Genomic DNA, 21,173 nt, shown 5'->3' on the forward strand with positions numbered 1-21,173 from the left:
GAACCACTTCCTCCTCTTTGCCAGTCTGCAAAGCCAGAAAAATTGGGGACTCTCTTAGTCGAGGCAGAAGTCTTATACTATCTCAGTCAAATGCCTGTCCAGTTGATTTTTTAAAACCTTGCTAATGGAACACCCACAACCACAGAAGGCAAGTTATCCCCCCCCCCCCAACCCAAAATCCGGATCTTTGAGATATGGATTTTGTCAGGCACAAAGGAATAGGACCACACAATAAGCCACAGATTTATTTCTCAAGCCTATAGATAAGAATCTAGTCAACTAACTAAACTGGGGTTAGGTAAGAGTCACTGGGATTCAAGGGGGCTGGACGTGGATCATTATGGCAACATAATGACTCTAGGCTGATTGCTCTCTTGATGCCGCCACAGGCTCTGCCCCTTCTTCTCCTACTGTTTCTTTTTTTTTTTCCTCCCACAGAATCGTGCCATCGCCACACCCAATCAGGGGGTCTGGGATATGCGAGGGAAGCAGTTCTACACTGGGATCGAGATCAAAGTGTGGGCCATCGCGTGCTTTGCCCCTCAGAAGCAGTGCAGAGAAGAAGTGCTGAAGTAAGTGAGTGGAGCACGTGGGAGGGCAGAAGAAATGAAAGAGCTCCTAGAACTGGGGTAGGCAACCTTGGCTCTTTTATGACTCGCGGACTTCAACTCCCAGAATTCCTGCTGGCTCAGGAATTCTGGGAGATGAAGTCCGCGAGTCATAAAAGAGCCAAGGTTGCCTACCCCTGCCCTAGAAGGACCAGAAAGAGTTGTCAGCATAAGCCAGGCCTGGAACACCCCGTTTTGAAAAGCTGGGCAGATACTGCTGGTTGAAAGAGGCAGGATGAAGCAGCATAAAAAAGGTGGCTTGATTCGGTGCAAAGGTGTCAACCGTGACAGAGTATGTAGAGCAGTGGTTCTCAACCTTTTTAATGCCGCGACCCCCGGCCGGTTATAAGTCAAGGACTACTCAACCGGTCGTAAGTCGAGGACTACTCAACTGGTGCAGCACCGTTTGCAGAATGGGACTTTTGGCGGGCTCAGCAGGGCAGAGACAGCCTGGACAATTCCTATTGGCTTTTGAAAGCCAATAGAATTAGACTCTATTCAAGAGAGTCTATTCTATTGGCTTTCAAAAGCCAATAGAATAAAAGGGAGTAGCACAGCTAAGGAAAAGGGGAAAAAAATGGCGGACTGCGTTGTTTGGCGACCCCCGTGAAATGGTCGTTCGACCCCAAATGGGGTCCCGACCCACAGGTTGAGAACCACTGATCTAGAGGCAATTTACTATAACTCTTGAACCTCCGTTGCTGCCTGTTGTCTTTCCCAGCATGACTAAACAAAATAGTAATTGCAATAGAAGACAATATTTGTAACTGAGGGTTGAACTGTAGGCTCTCTTGAGTTTGGCTGTTTTCTTGCCGACGTCTTATTACCCAACTAGGTTACAGCATCAGTGCTGATTCTGTAACCTAGTAGGGTAGTGAAACATCTGCAAGAAAACTAGCTCCAAGAGCACCAAGGACCGCACAAACAATAGGTCCTTTGTAACAGCTTTGGAAAAAAATAAATTACAGTTCTTGCTGGAATGTCAAATGTGGCAAAATGGCTGGGTTCTTAACATGGGATGTCCAAGATTCCAGATAAAACAGTTGTAAAATTAAAGGTTTGTTGATTCTCATTTTCCTTTTTTGAGATTTAAAAGACATTCCCTATGCACGATACGCAAAATCTTACACTTTGCTTTATGCACAAAAGATTCCAGGTTGAAACTCTAGGTTCTACAAATAAGGACCTGTCTCTAGTTGGATTAGATCATGTTCAGCTGAATAGAGCAGTGTTTCCCAAACTTGACAATTTTAAGGCATGTGGACTTCAACTCCCAGAATTCCACAGCCAGCATTGCCTTAAAATTGTCAAGTTTGGGAAACACTGGAATGATTTGCTGGAAACAAACTTATTTTCTGCCTTTCCCAAAAGAGAGAGACAATTCACAAAGTATGGGAATATTGATGTACAGTAATACTTTCCTACTTTTCTTCCATTCTGGCCCCATTCCTTAGGCTGAGTGTTTCTCAACCTTGCCAAGTTTAAGACAGGTGGACTTCAACTCCTGGGCTGGAGAATTCTGGGAATTGAAGTCCACACTTCTTAAACTTTTTAGTTATACCAGATAGCAACTGCTAGCCATTTCTATAGCAATGAGCCAAGCTGCTTCATTCTGAGTGGTGGCACATCAGTTGTGAAAAATTCGCCTGCCCTTTTCTGATCTGGCTTTCTGTTTTCTTTGCATAGAAACTTCACGGACCAACTGCGCAAAATCTCCAAGGATGCGGGGATGCCAATCCAGGGCCAGCCTTGCTTCTGTAAATACGCACAAGGTGCTGACAGTGTGGAGCCCATGTTCCGACATCTGAAAAACACATATTCAGGACTCCAGCTCATCATCGTCATTCTGCCGGGGAAGACACCGGTCTATGGTATGTCATCAGAACGGGTGTCAGGAAGAGCATTTGAGAAGCGTAGTCTTTATTTACTACCTACCTGTTCCCCTTCAGCAGGAAAATGAATAGACTGAAACCATTTTGCTTGACTTTCTATTTTTTTTTTTTTAAATTATATTTTAGTCTAAGACTCTAGTCCAGGGGTAGGCAACCTCGGCTCTTTTATGACTCATGGACTTTAACTCCTAGAATTCCAAGCTGAGAATTCCCCTGTGCTAAACTGAGGTCTTCCTAAAGCAGTGGTTCTCAACCTGTGGGTTGGGACCCCATTTGGGGTCGAATGACCATTTCATGGGGGTCGCCAAACAACGCAGTCCGCCATTTTTTCCCCCTTTTCCTTAGCTGTGCTACTCCCTTTTATTCTATTGGCTTTCGAAAGTCAATAGAATAGACTCTCTTGAATAGAATCTAATTCTATTGGCTTTCAAAAGCCAATAGGAATTGTCCAGGCTGTCTCTGCAAACGGTGCTTCACCAGTTGAGTAGTCCTCGACTTACGACCGGTTGGGGGTCGTGGCATTAAAAAGGTTGAGAACCACTGTCCTAAAGGCATCTGTGTGGGCGAAACAGGAATCCTCCTTTTGTGGCGGCCACTCTTTTCATCTCTGATGCTCTCTCTGTTCTTTCCCTGCAGCGGAGGTGAAGCGTGTAGGGGACACTCTCCTGGGCATGGCCACTCAGTGTGTGCAGGTCAAAAATGTGGTGAAGACTTCCCCCCAGACTCTTTCCAACCTCTGTCTCAAGATCAATGTTAAACTTGGTGGAATTAACAATATCTTGGTGCCCCACCAGCGGTACGTATTGCTCGGGGACGAAGGGAGTCCACCTTCTTTGTTCCGACTTTGTACTTCCGTTGGGTTCTCTTGTCTTCATCTTTTCAGCCCAAGTTCTTTGCCCAACTGATTGTGGAGTCCTGAACTGGTCATAAACAGGCCTTTTCAGTGCTTTGTTACTTTGAATGGTTGTCAGTTGAAAGGTACCTCTAGTATCTCTGCTCTCAGTCATCTGTGAACCATCTTTGGCAATCCTTTGTGTTAAAACTCTTGCTTCGTGTTGCTCCTAGATCGGCTGTTTTTCAGCAGCCAGTTATATTCCTGGGAGCTGATGTGACTCATCCTCCAGCTGGGGATGGAAAGAAGCCCTCCATAACAGCTGTAAGTTCACTTTTTCCTAAGCTGTGGTCATGAACAAAGCAAAGATAGCTCAGTTTTGGAATTCTGGTGGAAATGGGGTCTCAGCAGAAGACCTCTTTTAGGAGTCTCCTCTCCTTTCACCTCTCTCCTCTCCTCTGCTCTTCTTTCTCCTCTCTCCTCCCCCTCCCTCTCCCCTCCCCTCTCCTCTCCTCTGCTCTTCTTTCTCCTCTCTCCTCTCCCCTCCCCTCTCCTCTCTCCTCTCCTCTCCTCTTCTTTCACCTCTCTCTTCTCCCCTCTCCTCTTCTTTCACCTCTCCTCTTCTTTCTCCTCTGTCCTCCCCCTCTCCTCTCCTCTGCTCTTCTTTCTCCTCTCCCCTCCCCTCTCCTCTCCTCTTCTTTCACCTCTCTCTTCTCCCCTCTCCTCTTCTTTCTCCTCTCCTCTCCTCTTCTTTCTCCTCTCTCCTCTCTTCCCTCTCCCCTCTCCTCTCCTCTTCTTTCACCTCTCTCTTCTCCCCTCTCCTCTTCTTTCTCCTCTCCTCTCCTCTCCTCTTCTTTCACCTCTCCTTCCCTCTCCTCCTCTCCTCTCCTCTTCTTTCTCCTCTCCTCTCCTCTCCTCTCTCCTCCCTCTCCTCTCCTCTCCTTTCTCCTCCCTCTCCCCTCCCCTCTCCTCTCCTCTCCTCTCCTCTCCTCTCTTCTTCTCTTCTTTCTCCTCTCCTCTCCTCTCCTCCCACCCCAAAATAAAAATTATTAAGACTGTTAAAGCAAGGGTGGGACCTCATGTGTCCCTAATGTCCTCCTCCTGATCTTCATCTTAATATATAGCCAATTACAATTTAGTCAATAATCCATGTTTAAGCATGGTTTGTCCATGCTTTATATAAAACAGTGTTTCCCCCTCCTCCTAGACTCCCCTTCCCAAGCCAGCCAAAAATACTGTATAAAGCTTGAGAACCGGCTAACATCTGTTGCCTCCCATTTTCGCTGTGAGCAAGTTGTAGACGTTGCCTCTTGGTTGACTGCAGGTGGTGGGCAGCATGGATGCCCACCCAAGCCGCTACTGTGCCACGGTTCGAGTACAGCGGCCACGCCAGGAAATCATTGAAGACCTTTCCTACATGGTTCGAGAGCTCCTCATCCAGTTCTACAAGTCAACACGCTTCAAGCCGACACGCATTATCTTCTACCGGGATGGTGTGCCTGAGGGACAGTTGCCACAGGTGAGGAAGACTTCTCCTTGCTGCCCCTTCTGGAGGATCAGGTCTTCCATAGGAGGAGGAATTTTGTCTATGGAGATTCAGCCAACCAGGTCCTAGTTATCCCAGAGGTGCTTTTTTCAAGAGGCAAGTGGACCTCCTTGTTTTTCTCTGAAGTTCATCCAAGAAGTTTCTTCAGCTCTGACTGGATGGTGGGGAGTGGAAGGGTTTATACCAGCTGTCTGCAAGGAATATAAATCCTTCCCTTCCCTACCACCCAGTCAGAGCTGAAGAAGCTTCTGGGATGAGAAGCGAAACGTCTTCAAAGAAAAACAAGGAAGTCCAGCTGCCTCTTGAAAAAAGCCCCTTTGGAGAGACCCAGGCCACACAGTATTGAATAACTGGAGGTTGTATAAATATTTACCGAAGTATATACCGAGAAGGTTAGATAAATAGAAGTATTAATGTAAGAAAAAATTAATCTTATTGTATATAATATATTTAGGGAAATTTGGAGAGAGGAGTTGCTCGGACATTACCCCTGAATTGTATGAGGGATGAGAGGGAAGAAAGGAGAGGAGAGAGAAAAGAGTAAAGGAGGGGAGAAGGAAGTAGGAAGGTTGGAGGAGAAGAGGAGAAGTGGGGAGAAAGGGGAGGAGAGTGGTGAAGGAAAGAGGAGAGGAAGAAGAGGGAAGTAGGGAAGAGAAGAAAGGGAGAAAGAAGGTAGAGAAGAAGGAGTGTGGATACAGTGAAAGGGGAAATGGGCGAGCAACACCAAAAGTCATGTGTATGTATTTATTTCACTTTATTAAAAGTATCTTATATATGAATGTAAAAAGAATGTATGTTAACATCTGATAAATACCATGGTATATGTATGGGGGAGAGTTTGGAAAAATAAAAAATTATTAAAAGAAAAGAAAAGAAAAAAGCCCCTTTGGGACAACCAGGAGCTGGAAGACGGAGAACCTCCATGGACATTTAGCCATGCACTTGGGGATGGACACCCTTCGAATTGTGCGGGAGCGTGAACGGATTTCCAGAAAACATTGCAGGCTACAGGAGCCATTTGCGCTGCAGTTTGAGATGCAGACCACACAGACTCATCCCCAACAGCCTGCACTGGTCTTCAACGGTGAAGAAGCCGAAAACATCTTGCAGCCAAGAAGGCTCCACACTATTTGCACCACTCAGGTGACCCTGAAGACACAGGTAAACCTCCAGGCGGCCTCAACGACTCTCCAAAAGAGTGCAAATGACCAGCTGTCTGCAAGGAGTATAAACCTTCCCTTCCCCACCATCCAGTCAGAGTGGAAGAAGCTTCTTGGATGAGAAGCGAAACGTCTTTCAAGAAAAACAAGGAAGTCCACTTGCCCCCTGAAAAAACACCTTTTTGGGATAAGGAGGAGTTGAGCTCTGCCCCACCTTGGATTGGTAGAGCCACCTTCCCTTCTTTAGCACAACTTCCAAATTCCTACGGTGCAGCCGCAGGTAGACCTCAGCTTAGACACAACTGAGCCCCACATTTATTCAGTATTAATTTGTTAAGGGAGTTTTGCCCCCTTTTGCAACTTTTCTCGCCACGTTTGTGAAATGAATCCCTGTAGTTCTTAAATTAGTAGCCCGGGTGTTAAGTGACTCAGGCTTGACCCATTGACTCTGCTGGTCAGAGGTTTGCAAAAGGGGACCACGTGACTTGGGGGCGTTGCGACCGTCACAAACGTGAGTTGGCTGCCAAGCATCCAAATGTAAATCAGGTGATCCTGGGGATGCTGCAATGGTCAGAAGTGTGAAAAATGGGCCTAAGTCCCCCTTTTCCCCCCAGTGCTGTTATAACTTTGAATGGACACTAAGCGGACTGTTGTAAGTCAAAGTCCTCCATTTACGACCTCAGTTGGGCCCAGAATTTCTGGGGCTAAGCAAGGCAGTTAAGTGGATTTTATGACCTTTTACGCTCTGGTGAAGTGAATCTCCGGTCATTAAGCAAATGCAGCTTCCCAGTTCACTGGTTTTTTTGCAATTGTCCTAAAAAAACACACGAGTTGCCGAGTACCTGGATTTTGATCGTGTAATTGTGGGGAGGTTGGAAAGGTCATAAGTGCGAGGACTTTTTTCCCCAAAGCTGTTGTACCTTCCGACGGCCACAACTTACAACTGGTTGTAAGTTGAGGATCCACAATCACGTTATAGCTGGATCTTCCTAATTAGGACCCAGATTGTTGGGGGCAATGTAAATATATATTGGTGTACACCGTTTAGAGAGTGCTTGCACTTAAAGTGGTATATAAGTCTCATAAATAAAATAAAATAAATTACTAATCTTCAGTGAATAACTTCTGCGCCACCAGGAGCTGCACAAGGCCAAGTTTGGACAGCTCTATACGATCTCTTTATATCCTTTTGAGGACGGGGCGGGTTCAAAAGAATACTCAAGGTGGGCTTCTCATAGTCTCTACTCATTGTGTAAGTATTATTTTCCTTCCTTCCTTAGATCCTTCATTATGAACTTCTGGCCATCCGAGATGCCTGCATTAAACTGGAGAAGGATTACCAGCCGGGGATCACCTACATTGTAGTTCAGAAAAGACACCACACTCGCCTCTTCTGTGCAGACAAAAACGAGAGGGTGAGGCTTACAAATGAGCACTCTGTGTGTGTGTGTGTGTGTGTGTGTGTGTGTGTAGAGATTAATTGGGTTTTTGCCTTGCGGTTTTACTTCTCTAAACCGCTGAGTGAGTTGGGAGCCGTATAAATTTTCTACATAAAATAAATAAAATCTTGCCGTTCAAAGGCCGCTTAGACAGCTTACTCTTGAGCATCGAGATTTGTCTTCAACTCTTTCAAAGTTTAAATCAGCGGTCCTAAAACATGTTTGTGTATGTGTGAGATTAGAGTGTGTCCTGGCTGTAATGGAGCTATTTGTAATTGCTTGTTTGCGATTGGACTGGTGCTGTGGTAAGGTAGAACCACAGAGTCCCTTTGTCTCTTTGTTGAGTAGTGAAATGATTTGAACCCGGGAAAGGAACTAATTCGGTCAAATAGCTTAAGAAACACTGATTTAGATAAAGTTGAAGTTGCAGGACCGCAGATGTAGACGCTGCGAGAAAGCCTTACCACCACCACCACCCCCGAACCATGCATTATGATAAATAAACCACATGCCCCTACAGGTAGTCCTTGACTCACGACCACAACCATGCCCAAAATTAACAACGGCAAGACAGTTGTTAAGTGAGTTTTGCCCCATTTTTCTTGCCACAGTTGTTGAGAGAATCGCTGAAATTGTTAAGTTTGTAACACGGTGGTTAAGTGAATCTGACTTCCCCATTGACTTGTCAGAAAGTCACAAAAGGTGATGACGTGACCCCAGGACACTGCAGATGTCATAACTATGAGTCAATCGCTAAGCGTCCAGATTTTGATCACATGACCACGGGGTGGGTGCTGCTGCTGCTGCAGTGGTTGTAAGTATGAAAACCGTCATAAGTGCCGTTGTAACTTCAAACGGTCACTAAATGAATGGTTGTAATTGGAGGACTCCCAATTAACTCAAACTGCAGTGCAAAATTGTACAGTTAAAGGTTCTGGCAATTTTTATGGAAACTTGGTCCCGCTTTGTCTGGTATCCTTTTGTTATGGTTCCGGCTAATCATTGATTTTCCTAAAAGTCATTTATTGTTACAAAATGTCGGCCCAGGCATAACGGAGGATGCTAAGATCTAAGTTCTCTTCCTCTGAGCAGTTAAATTATCAGCATGTTCCCTCCCTAAATTAGCTGTCATATATCACATTATCCAGTTAGTGTGAAGGTCAAAGGTTTCCTTCCTCTTTTTTCCCTCGGGCTTTACTCCCACCCCCCTTCTGCTCTGTATTGACCCCAAAAATACCAGACAGTTCTGCATATTGTCAAAAGCAAGAATATACAATATTTGCAGCGTTGACACCTTTGCTTTTCCTATTGTGTTTAACTTTTTTTTTTCTCTCTCTCTTTTTTGCAGATTGGCAAAAGTGGGAACATACCAGCCGGAACGACAGTTGATACGAACATTACTCACCCCTTTGAGTTTGACTTCTACCTGTGCAGTCATGCCGGCATTCAGGTACCTTTTTTTAACAGCTTCCTGGCAGGGGTGGCTAAGGCAGCCTCCTTTTGGATGGAGTGGACTTCACTTCCCAGCATTCCCTGCTCTGGCTGCAAATCCTAGGGATGGAAGGCCACAATTTGGGGGGTGGGGACGGACAGCCAAGCTGAATTAGTGAATGAAACAGTCAACCATAATCTCTGAGGGGTTCAGATAGTCCTTGATTTACAACCATTTGCTTAGCAATTGTTCCAAGTTAAGGATAGCACTGGGATAAGTGACGATTGGTCCTCACACTTAGGACTATTGCAGCATCTTTATTGCAGCTAGTCCTCAATTTATGGCCACAATTCAGCCTAGAATTTCTGTTGCTAAGCGAGAAAATGGTGAGTTTTGCCCCGTGTTGTTAAGGGAATCACTGCAGTTCTTAAGTGAGTAACATGGTTGCTAACGGGAATCTGGCTTCCCCATTGAATTTGCTAGTCGGAAGGCTGCAAAAAATGGTCGGATGACACCACCACCGACATAAATATGAGTCAGGTACGCCAAGTGTCTGGATTTTAATCACGTGACCATGGGGACACTGCAGCGGCGGTAAGTGTGAAAAAAGGCCCTAAGTCACTTTTTCCAATCCATTGTAACTTCGATCGGTCACTAAATGAACTGCTGTAAGTCAAGAACTACGTGTGTGTGTGTGTGTGTGTGTGTGTGTGGTTATTCAGGTTCTCTCCCGCGTCAAATTGGAAGTGTCTTGGCGACGTTTCGACAAAGTCTCATTCGTCATCTTCAGGCTGGTGTTTTTGGCTTCGTGCTTCTAGGAGCAATGTGTGATCATAGCTGTTTCTTCCTTTTTTATGATCAGCTATGATCACACACTGCTCCTAGAAGCACGAAGCCGAAAACACCAGCCTGAAGATGACGAATGAGACTTCGTCGAAACGTCGCAAAGACACTTCCAATTTGACGCGGGAGAAAACCGAATAACCAAAGACCTACGTGTGTGTGTGTGTGTGTGTGTGTGTATGTATGTATATATTTATTTCAGTCTTGCAACATCACCTAAGCATCCTTTCATTGTTGTGCTGGGAATGCGTCTCGCCTCTTTTATTCCGTTTCATTCCTTCTCCCCTAGGGTACGAGCAGACCCTCCCATTACTACGTGCTTTGGGACGATAACCGGTTCACAGCAGATGAGCTTCAGATTCTCACCTACCAGCTTTGCCACACCTACGTTCGTTGTACCCGCTCTGTTTCTATCCCAGCACCAGCATACTATGCCCGATTGGTGGCCTTCCGGGCGCGATATCACCTTGTCGACAAAGAGCATGACAGGTGAGTACCGCAGCTCAGGGGTCTCCAACCCCTGGGCCGTGGCCCAGTACCGGGCCACGGCATGCCAGCAACCAGTCTGCACAAACAAGTAAAGCCCCATCCGTGGGATGCAGGCAGCACACAAAAACCACGCACCCTCCGGTCCATGGAAAAACCTCTCTCCATGGAACCGGTCCCAGGTGCCCAAAAGGTTGCGGACCTCTGCCGTAGCTGGACCGTCTACCCTCTCCCACAAAGATGCTTCTTGCAGAGTCCAATGTCCACCACTGATTGTGTTCCTGGTGAGATTGTGTTCCTGGTGTTCTTGGAGTTGGGTTATTTTCTTGAAGAAAATGTCATTACCAAGTACACTGACAACGTTACTCAGCCTGGTAACAAAAAGTTGTCCAACAATATCGCCTCTTCTTTAGAGAAGAGACTGATAGATATGGCAGCTAAATCATGGCTTGGAAATTGTTATTTACACTGGGGGGAGAGGAAGGGAATTATTAAGTATCTCTGGAAAGAAATTATATTAAAAGTACAGGTAGTCCTCAACTTAACGATCACAATTGAGCCCCCCAGTCTCTGTTGCTAAGTGAGACGTTTGTTTAAGTGAGCTTTGCTCCATTTTACGACCTTTCTCGCCACTCTTGTTAAGCGAATCGCTGCAGTTGTTAAGCTAGTAACACGGTTGTTAAGTGAAACTGGCTTTGCTTGTCCGAAGGTCTCCAAAAGCAGATTGTGTGACCCTGGGACATGTGACCATCATAAATGCGAATCAGTGGCCAATCATCCGTACGTAAATCACAGGACCCTGGTGATGCTGCAGCGGTCATCAGTGTGAAAAATGGTGTCGGTGTCGTTGTAACTTCAAACAATCGTTAAGTGAACTGTTGTAAGTCGAGGACTACCTGTATTTCACTTAATCAAAGATAGGCCTCCTCTCCGCTCACAGAATTTTTCAGCCCTCCCTCCCAATTCTCCAGCATGTTGTCCAAAGGCAGAAAGCCACCCCCAGCCTGGAAAAGTTTTTCTCCCCCTAGTTCAGTGGTGGCGAACCTATGGCACGGGTGCCAGAGACAGCACTCAGAGCCCTCTCTGTGGGCACGCGCACCGTCACCCCAGTCCTAGGCCTTCAGCTGGGTTTTATAAAAGTCTTTTCGTTTTAGGTCTCCACTGCCCTGTGCAAAAAAAAAAAAAAAAAGGGTTCAATCAGTCAATTTCAACTTCTCGCAGAAAAACAAAGATCTTGCAAAGTTGGAATTGATTGATTAAACTTTTTAGTCCCACCTAGTCGGCCGTTACCACTGCAGCCACGCCCACCCACCTGGCCACGCCCACCCAACTGGCCCCATCCAGCCAATGGGCCACACCCACCCAACTGGCCACATCCAGCCAATGGGCCACATCCACCCAACTGGCCACACCTAGCCAATGGGCCACACCCACCCAACTGGCCACACCCAGCCAATGGGCCACACCCACCCAACTGGCCACGCCCAGCCAATGGGCCACACCCACCCAACTGGCCACACCCAGCCAATGGGCCACACCCACCCACCCGGCCACGCCCAGCCAATGGGCCACACCCACCCACCTGGCCACACCCAGCCAATGGGCCACGCTCACCCAACTGGCCACACCCAGCCAATGGGCCACGCCCACCCACCTGGCCACACCCAGCCAATGGGCCACACCCACCCACCTGGCCACACCCAGCCAATGGGCCACACCCACCCACCTGGCCACGCCCAGCCAATGGGCCACACCCACCCAACTGGCCACACCCAGCCAATGGGCCACACCCATCCAACTGGCCACATCCAGCCAATGAGCCACACCCACCCAGCACTCGACGATGCATAAGTGGGTTTTGGGTTGCAGTTTGGGCACTCAGTCTCTAAAAGGTTCGCCATCACTGCCCTAGTTTGTCTCCAGCACCCTTAGACTTTCGGAAGAGGAAAAGAATAAACTTTTTTATTTAATCCAGGTGTGCAGTTTGCCTAGACCAGAATTCCCCCAACCTTGGCCCCTTGACGACTGGTGGACTTCAACTCCCAGAATTCCTGAGCCAGCTATGCTGAGGAGAAATGGAGAAGTTTCCATGCTGAGCCATGCTGGCTCAGGAATTCTGGGAGTTGAAGTCCATGAGTCATGAAGGGGCCATAGTTCCCCCATGCTGGCTCAGGAATTCTGGGAGTTGAAGTCCACGAGTCACGAAGGGGCCACAGTTCCCTCATGCTGGCTCAGGAATTCTGGGAGTTGAAGTCCACGAGTCATGAAGGGGCCATAGTTCCCCCATGCTGGCTCAGGAATTCTGGGAGTTGAAGTCCACGAGTCACGAAGGGGCCACAGTTCCCTCATGCTGGCTCAGGAATTCTGGGAGTTGAAGTCCACAAGTCATCATCTGGCTAAGGTTCGGGGAACCCTGGCCTAGAGCCGTGTTTCCCAACTATGGCAACTTTTCAGATGCTGGCTGGGGAATTCTGGGAGTTGAAGTCTTCAAAGTTCCCTGGAATAAAGCTGGACCATTTTTGCTGACAGTGGTTTCCCTGCCAAGGGCAATCTGCCACCCTCATTCATCCCTTCTGTGTTCTAATTAATGCTCTGTTTCGTCCCCCCATTCCTTTCCCTCTTGACCCTTTTAGCGGAGAAGGCAGCCACATCTCCGGCCAGAGCAACGGCCGAGACCCTCAAGCTCTCGCCAAGGCTGTGCAAGTTCATCAGGACACTTTACGTACCATGTACTTTGCTTGAAAGCCCAACATTTTTACCTCACTCCAGAAAGCTTTCCGATTTGTAGGAGCCATAGAAAGAAAAGAAAAAGAAAGAAAGAAAGAAAGAAAGAAAGAGAAGAAAGAAAGAAAGAAAGAGAAGAAAGAAAGAAAGAAAGAAAGAAAGAAAGAAAGAAAGAAAGAAAGAAAGAAAGAAAGAAAGAAAGAAAGAAAGAAAGAAAAAGAAGCAAAAGAAAGAGAAAGAAAAAAGAAAGAAATGAAGCATTGGAGCACCTGGTGGTTATCCAATGGAGAGATCACTGCAGGCCGTGGACAAAACATTTCTAGGAAACAACCCGTGTTTTCCAGGGTCAATGCAGGAGAGCTGCTTAACTGGATGGACACACCTTTGTAGTATTAAAACGAGGGACTTTCTGTTTTTCAGGCTTTCCAGTTATCTGACCAAACAAAACGCAAAATGTTGAAACCGAGGGAGGGAATCTGTCTTTCAGTTTTAAAAACAAACAAACAAACCAAACAGGTTTTCATCGCTGGGATGGTGGGCAGGAGAGACAGGAGACGCAATAGTAGACTTCTGACTGTGAAATGAGAAGAATGCCAGTTCTTTAATGCCCCAAATCAAAAATGCTGTTTCTTATTGGTTCAGGGTCGGGTGGAGGGGGGAAGGGGAACTTGTAGAGCCTTAAACAGATGACTAGATTTATAAAAAACTAATATTTTAGGATACAAAATGCTTTAATTGGCGAAGAAGAAGACGAGAAGCCAGTCGTTTATAGATGAATTTTAACACTCCTCCACAGAAGAAAAGAAATGAATTTTTTTTTCCTCCCCTTTCTGTTTACTAATGGTGTAAGGTACCCGCAGCACTTACCACAAAGGGAAATTTGTCTTCCGTCTGTTTAAAAAGTGAGTTGGCTGCTAACCCTTTTAATGCGGCACAAACACACCGTGGGCGAGTGCCTTACTGCAATGCTGCAAAAACGTTGACATTTTTTTTTTCACCTTTCAAACTGAAAAGGAAAAACAAAAAAGAAGAAAGAAAGGAAACCAACAATGCTCTTGATTTGACTCGGTGTGGTCCAGATCTCTAGCTTGAAAATGTCTGGGTTTTGGGTTTTTGTTGATGTTCACCAAGCATACCATTTCATGTTAGCTCACAGCCTTGTGGTGGATTAAAATTCTGTGCACTTTTATCCCGACATAGAAATTTGGACAACTGCTGATGATAAAACCTGCTCTTTTTTTTTTTAAATGAGATGAATTGCAATTGGTTGAATTGCTTCTGATGGTGTGGTGAAATTTTTGTGTGGTGAAATTCCCTCCCCCTCCTTTTTAATTTAAAGAACGCTGCGTTTCTGATGACCAGGGTGTGTGTAAAAGGAAGAATGTTTTTGTCTGCCCTGCAAGCACAAAAAAAAAAAAAAGAACTCTGCTATCAATTCATGTCCTGATTTTTTTTAATATATGGATGAAATTTTTTATTATCAAGTATTTTTATACGATGCCGAGTCTATTGCCAAAACTTACACTCCAATTCTCAGTGTTTACATCATCTTCCTCCTTTAATCTCCGACAATATTTGGGAATATTTTTTACAGCTCACCACAAAAGCTCAAATTGGAATTATATCAAAGAAGATTTACCGGTGGCTGAGTTTCCCAGGAACGGCCCAGCCACTCCAGAATCTTTGTGCCGTATAGTGAAGGAATTATGATTTCATCTATTGCAGTTGTGTAACTCCAATGTCTCCCAATGTCTGCCTTCTGCTGATTTTCTATCTAGCATGACAGGAAAGATGGACCTAAACCAAGCCTTGCTTCTCCAGCTTGAGATTAGAACATTAAAACGCACTTTGATGTTGTCTGTAGAAACGGCTCCTGATTTTCTAGGGATAAAACAAAACCACCCTTTTACCCATGGCTGTGAATTCCTGTTTTCCTTCCTGCTACAAACATCTTGAATAGGAAAGATAGGAACTATCCTGGCCCATGCTGGCCCTTTGCAATCTGATTTTGGCTGTTTTAGCTCAGAAGGAAGCCTATCCCATAAGTTGTCTCCAAATCACATTGTCGCATCAGAGTGTTATCTTTGGAATGCCAAAGTGAGCTTTCAACATCAGCCACAGCGTAAGATCCCATCTCTGCCATAGAGCTGTACGACTCTCTTGTAGTGTTTGTCATACACCCCCCCCCCGCCCTTTGTGGGGTGAGACTTGTGGACTGTGTGCTTCCAACTTCCAAGTTCAGTGTCAGATTTCTTCTCTTTGTTTTTAGGCCTTATCTCCTCTCCCCCCCTCCCTCCCCCCAACCCTCCCCCACTTCACCACATCCCACAGGCGAGAACGTGAACCCATCCGAAAGCTATGCAAACCAACAGGCCACTCAGAACAGAACCCAGCTGGGTGCTTTGCAGTTTGATTGTGAGTTTGTATTCTTTAACCACAATGCTAGCAACTGCGGTGGGAATGCACCAGCTTGACAGTGGAGGTGGAAATTTCTGACATGGTGCTGTATCTCATCTGGCCTCTGAGCAATTTCTCTGTGGTTCTCCTTAATGTGGATGGAGCTGGTTGATCTTTCAAAGATGAATAATGCAGATTGTGGGTTCAGCGATCCTCCCTCCCTCCCTCCCTCATCCATCCAACTCCTTCCTTCCTTCCACCCTCCCTCCCTCCCTCCCTCATCCATCCAACTTCCTTCCACCCTCCCTCCCTCATCCATCCAACTTCTTCCTTCCACCCTCCCTCATCTATCCAACTCCTCCCTCCGTCCCTCCCGCATCTATCCAACTCCTCCCTCCATCCCTCCCGCATCCATCCAACTCCTTCCTCCCTTCCTCATCCATCCAACTTCCTTCCTCCCTTCCTCCCTCCCTCATCCATCCAACCTCCTTACTTCCTTCCACCCTCATCTATCCAACTCCTCCCTCCGTCCCTCCCTTCCTCATCCATCCAACTTCCTCCCACCCTCCTTCATCCAGCCAACTCCTTCCTCCCTCCCCGTCTCATCTATCCAACTCCTTCTTTCCTTCCTTCCTTCCTTCCTTCCTTCCTTCCTTCCTTCCTTCCTTCCTTCCTTCCTTCCTTCCTTCCTTCCTTCCTTCCTTCCTTCCTTCCTTCCTTCCTTCCTTCCTTCCTTCGACTTAGCTGCTTTGGCATTGTTTTGCCCCGGGCACCTGCTCTCAAACTGAAGCATGAAGAACGAAAGCCAACATTGCTTAACCAAGTGCCTGCGTGGCGAACTCCCCTACCAGCCTTCATCCAGTCCCTTGTATATGATCATTGCTTGCCTCTCCCCTTCTCAGCTTTTGCGTGAAAATGCATTTACAAAACAAAACCAGAATAACATTTTTGAGTTTTTCTCGGTGTCTCTTCGCCCCTTCTGCCTCTTTCTGCCTGGAGTAGGTTCTCACCTTCGACACCAGCACTGAGACTGCGACAGTAAAGCATTTTTGAGCAAGAATAAATGACTTTTGGGCATTTGCAGAATGGGGAACGTTGGGGGGGGGGGACAAGAGAATCTGAAAGAAACTTGGAGCTTTGACAAAACCACAACAGCCAACGCTTTCAAACCAACACCAAACCTCCAGGACTTGAATCGTTACCAGTGGACCCCCTTTTCAGGTTTTTGTTTTGCACTCCACAGTTAGGTTTTGCTGCTTTTAACGGAGGGGGTCTGTGGCATGATTAAGGGGATGTGAATGGCAAGCGCTTTCCTCACCCGATCTGACCCCATTTCCTCACCTCCCCCCACCTGGTGCATGCAGAGTTTTCACAAAGTGCCGTAAATAATGTGTAATTGCTGCAACCTCTTTGAAACCATATTTTCTAAGTTCGGGGCGATTTCCTCCCCCTCTTTTTCTTTTCTTTTCATTTTGATGTTTTAAGAACTGGGCTAACCACCCCTGCATGTGCTACGTAACACAAGCTACCTGTTGCATTCCTGCTTCGCTTGGGCCAAACCCTCTTCTGCCTTTTTGGAGGGTCCGAGAGTGCACCCCAAAGGGGGAACGGTTCTCTGCTTCAGCTTCTTCCTCCGTCCCTAAGTGTGGCTGTTGCTGCTGTTGTTGCACAATGCACGGGTGTTTCGTGAGATCTGCAAAACAATAATAATAAAAAAAACTGTTTCGGGATATTTCGCCTTGCACCTTAACCTGTGTTCCTTGTAATATGCCTTCTCCCCCCCCCTCCCCTCCTTCTGTGGTTGGAAACGTTGCTGACTTCCCACAGGTGTGGATGAGGGACGGGGAGGGGGGGGCGTGAATGCATCATACAAATGTAGCTACCAGTTATTGGATTTTTGTTTATGATTATTTTTAATTTTGCCTGCACTGCTGCTTGTTCCGAAGGACTGCTCAGATCTGAACAAAGGAAAAGGGAGTGGGCGGATAAGGTTCCAAAAAGCAAGAAGAAATGTAAAATAAGGCCCGATGGAAGACTGGAGTCCAGTGGTTTGAGCGGTGGGCCCTGGTACCACGTTCGAAGCTGGCATCCCAAGGACCTGGATTCAAAACCAGCCTGGCTTGTGGGATTCAAGGATTCCAGTTGGCGAGGGGAACTTTTTTCTCTGCATCCTGGATGTTTACAGTAAAGATGGCGTATCTCAAGCATTAGGTCAGTATTTCTCAACTGTGGCCACTTGAAGAACTGGCTGGGGATTCTGGGAGATTAAGTCCCAGAGGTTGAGAAACACTGATCTAGGTTTGTGATAGTGGTAAATATCTGTGGCTCAGGTGTAGGATGAGGGTGGAGATGCGTTCTCTGAGCTTACAGATGGTTTTCTGAAAGTTAAATTACAAGGCTAGATAACGTCTTCGGCAGAACTTCAGGAATCTCGGTGTTCTGCTTAAAAGGGCTTCGTGTGGCTCCAACACATTTCCACCTACTGGCCACACAAAAGCCTTCTAAGTAGAAGAACACCAACCTTGTTGGTTGCGAAGTCGTGTCCGACCCCTCGCAACCCCAAGGACAATGTTCCTCCAGGTCTTCCTGTCCTCTACCATCTTCTGGAGTCCATTTAAGTTCACGCCTATTGCTTCAGTGATTCCATCCAGCCATTTCATTCTCTGTCGTCCCCTTCTCTTGCCCTCCATCTTTCCCAGCATCAGGCCCTTCTCCAGTGAGTCCTTCCTTCTCATTAGGTGGCCAAAGTCCTTGAGTTTCTGCAACTTCAGGATCTGGCCTTCTAAAGAGCAGTCAGGGTTGATCTCCTCTAGGACTGACCAGTTTGATCGCCTTACAGTCCAGGGGACTCGCAGGAGTCTTCCCCAGCACCATAGTTCAAAGGCTTCCATTCTTTGGCTCTCAGCCTTTCTTATGGTCCAACTTTCACATCCATACATTGCAACTGGGAAAACCACCAACACCAACACTGACATTCCCCAAACTCCGCTGAAGAGGTTACTTAGCCTGGTAACGAAATGTTCGGAAACCAACCCACACGCTCGGAGAACGCACCTCCACCTAGGTGTTGCTGGATTCCAGTGTACATCATCTCAACCCCATAATCTACGCTGGGTGGGGATTATGACAGTTGGAAACCAGCAATACCTGGAAAGCGAGAAGTTCCCCCCCCCGTTCCTGAGCTAGGGAAAAATTCACTTGAGAAGTTTTAAGTGGAAGTATAGGGATTTATTTTTCCCCCATTTGGTGGTTGCTTCAGAACCTTCTCCAGGACTTTTGCGTTCTGCTCCAAATATCCGTAATTGGGTGCAAATGCCTTTCTGAGGTCTGTTTCTACATCTTTAAACAGTGCCAGGGGCTTTTGTCTGAAAGAGCAGTTTCTTCCCCCCCCCCCATCTGTTGAAAATTGTACAAAATGTTTTTTTTCCCCTCCTAAAGATTGTTCTCAAAAGAAAAGTTACTGATTCTTTTTTTTTTTTCCTTTTTGCTTCTTTGTTTTTTCCTTACCATTTTGGGACCAATGAAACAACCACTGTCCATAAAATGCTGACGTTGTAGAAAAGATGCAACTTCCAGTACTTTTTTTTTTCTTCTTCTTCCTCTTCCTCCGTCCCTCCCTTTTATTCAAGTGTTAAAAGCATCTTGGCAGCCCAGTGCAAACTTGTTGTGCTGGTTCTCTCTGGTGAGAGCCACACAGCAGAACAGCAATAATAATAATAATTTTAAAAAAAGAAACAAAACCCGTATCACACATGCGCATGTAATTTTGCACTTCTAAATAATTGTGAAAGTTTTAAACTGACGGCAATTCTAGTCTATGTTCAAAACAGTTTTTTTTTAACCTGTTACAAGGAAGTGTGGATGTGTAAATACAGAATGTTCACAAAACACATCTGCCTGTGTAGCCTTGATTTGTGTGTGTGTTTGTGTTTATTTGAAATTGAGCATTGCATGTGCTGTTTTATTAAGTGGGTTTAAACTATTGCTGCATAACCTTGATCGACAGTAGTAAACTATGGGCTTAATTTGATTTTTTAATAATAATAATAATAATAATAATAATAATAATAACAACAGCATATCTTTCTATAACCATCAGAAATGCAACAATAAGGGGGTGAAACAGGACATAACAAAGAGAGGAAACAATGCTATATTGCAAAACTGGAGGGTTAGTTTTATTTTGTTTTTACTTTCTTCTAGGACACTTATTCCATTCATCTTTTAGGTAGGCTAGGATTGCAATTGGCAGAAGCTTTGTACTGGCTGGGAGTTGTAGTCTTATGGTACATGAGGTGCAGCTGCTTGGTGACGATTGGTTTAGTACAGCATGGCTGGCTCAGGGGTTGTGGGAATTGAAGTCCACAAGTCATAAAGGGGCCACAGTTGCCCACCCCTGGTCTAGTATATCAAAGAATATTTCTGCACAATCTATTCTTTGTGTGTCTGTGTGTGACCTTTGCATCAGGTGCTTTCAAATGACCTTGTTCTCTTTGGAATGTCTATAAATTATGCTGGTAATCAGATGGGGAGTAGTATAAATCAAGAGGCCAATAACTCTATGAACTATAACACTGTAGATCAGAAAGGAGTTGCAAGATAGGCTTTGGTTGAGTTGCTAGTATTGTCTCAGTCCAGTTGGCCAGGCATTAAGTTCTAGAATGGGGGTCTTCAAACTTGGCTCTTTTATGACGTGGACTTCCAACACATGCCTGGCTGAGGAATTCTGGGAGTTGAAGTCCACAAGTCATAAAAGGGCCAAGTTTGAAGACCCCTGTTCTAGAACGATTGCAACCTGGAGAAGAGAAAATGAGTTGGTACTACAAAATTTTGTTATTTCCAGTGAAAAATCTTCCCTTCCTCCTTCCTTCATTATTTGCCTCCAGAAGTTGTAAATGCTCCAACACTGGAAGTTTTAAATAAGAGATTGATCAATCATTTGTCTGAAATGGTATAGGGCAGGGGCCTTCAAACTTGGCCCTTTTATGACCTGTGGACTTCAACTCCCAGAATTCCTCAGCCACCATGCCTGGCTGAGGAATTCTGGGAGTTGAAATACACAAGTCATAAAAGGGCCAAGTTTGAAGACCCCTGGTATAGGGTTTCCTGCCTGAGCAAGGGGTTGGACTAGAAGACCTCCAAAGTCTAGTCTATTCTATTCTATTCTATTCTATTCTATTCTATTCTATTCTATTCTAGCCCAGCCCAGCCCAGCCCAGCCCACTTCACAAGGTTGTTGTGGACAAAATAGGAGGAGGAAAGTATTTTAGATATATTCACCACCTTGAATTATTTGCAGAAATAATAAAGGTGGGATATAAATAATAAACTACTTCCCCCCCCCAAATTGGCAGGGCAAACTACTGCATATAAACCTCACACTGACTTGCACTGATAATGTTACCTACCTTCCATCTGCAAGGAAACAACCAAGTCAGAGAGGAAGAACTCAATGATATAAATTGTATTTATATCATTGTATGCATTTCATTTTTGCTTTAGATTTGTTTCTTGATTAATTTTATTCTGATGCTTTCAGCCCATTTCTCTTTCCAAAATTGCTTTAATTGTTATTTCCAGAGTTAAATCATCTCTTTTCCCTTAATCTGCAGATTTGATCAGTATTCCTTTTTTATTTTTTTATTTTTGAACCAACGAAACAAAACAAAATGAAACAAAACATAACACACATACACACACAGTATATACTCCTCCCCCCTTTTTTAACAGCATTGATCAGTATTCCAATAGCCATCCCAGTCACTGATATTACAAAAAAAAAAAAACCTGAATTGAGGTTGGAAGGGAAGGTAC

The 21,173-nt window shown here is 45.6% G+C and overlaps 1 protein-coding gene and 1 long non-coding RNA gene across 4 annotated transcripts in view; one reads left to right on the forward strand and one right to left on the reverse strand.

Moving 5' to 3' along the window:
* Nucleotides 1-14,382, forward strand: part of LOC120312522 (protein argonaute-1) — a 32,165-nt gene extending 17,783 nt beyond the window's left edge. For all 3 annotated transcript variants that reach the window (XM_039353325.1, XM_039353327.1, XM_039353328.1), the window contains 9 exons: nt 439-572; nt 2,295-2,479; nt 3,137-3,296; nt 3,566-3,656; nt 4,657-4,851; nt 7,319-7,453; nt 8,826-8,927; nt 10,042-10,241; nt 12,872-14,382. In XM_039353325.1, coding sequence (XP_039209259.1) covers nt 439-572; nt 2,295-2,479; nt 3,137-3,296; nt 3,566-3,656; nt 4,657-4,851; nt 7,319-7,453; nt 8,826-8,927; nt 10,042-10,241; nt 12,872-12,980 — 1,311 coding nt within the window. In that variant the 3' untranslated portion in view covers nt 12,981-14,382. The remainder of the gene's footprint in view (nt 1-438; nt 573-2,294; nt 2,480-3,136; nt 3,297-3,565; nt 3,657-4,656; nt 4,852-7,318; nt 7,454-8,825; nt 8,928-10,041; nt 10,242-12,871) is intronic.
* Nucleotides 13,774-18,011, reverse strand: LOC120312523. Its single transcript, XR_005557913.1, has 2 exons — nt 16,889-18,011; nt 13,774-14,843 (listed from the first exon to the last, which is right to left on the reverse strand). It is a non-coding gene; the product is annotated as an uncharacterized LOC120312523 (long non-coding RNA).
* Between the last annotated feature and the right edge of the window lie 3,162 nt (nt 18,012-21,173).

The sequence above is a fragment of the Crotalus tigris genome, unplaced genomic scaffold (assembly GCF_016545835.1).
Source record: "Crotalus tigris isolate CLP2741 ecotype Arizona unplaced genomic scaffold, ASM1654583v1 scf7180000018517.1768243, whole genome shotgun sequence".
Taxonomy (NCBI): Eukaryota; Metazoa; Chordata; class Lepidosauria; order Squamata; family Viperidae; genus Crotalus; species Crotalus tigris.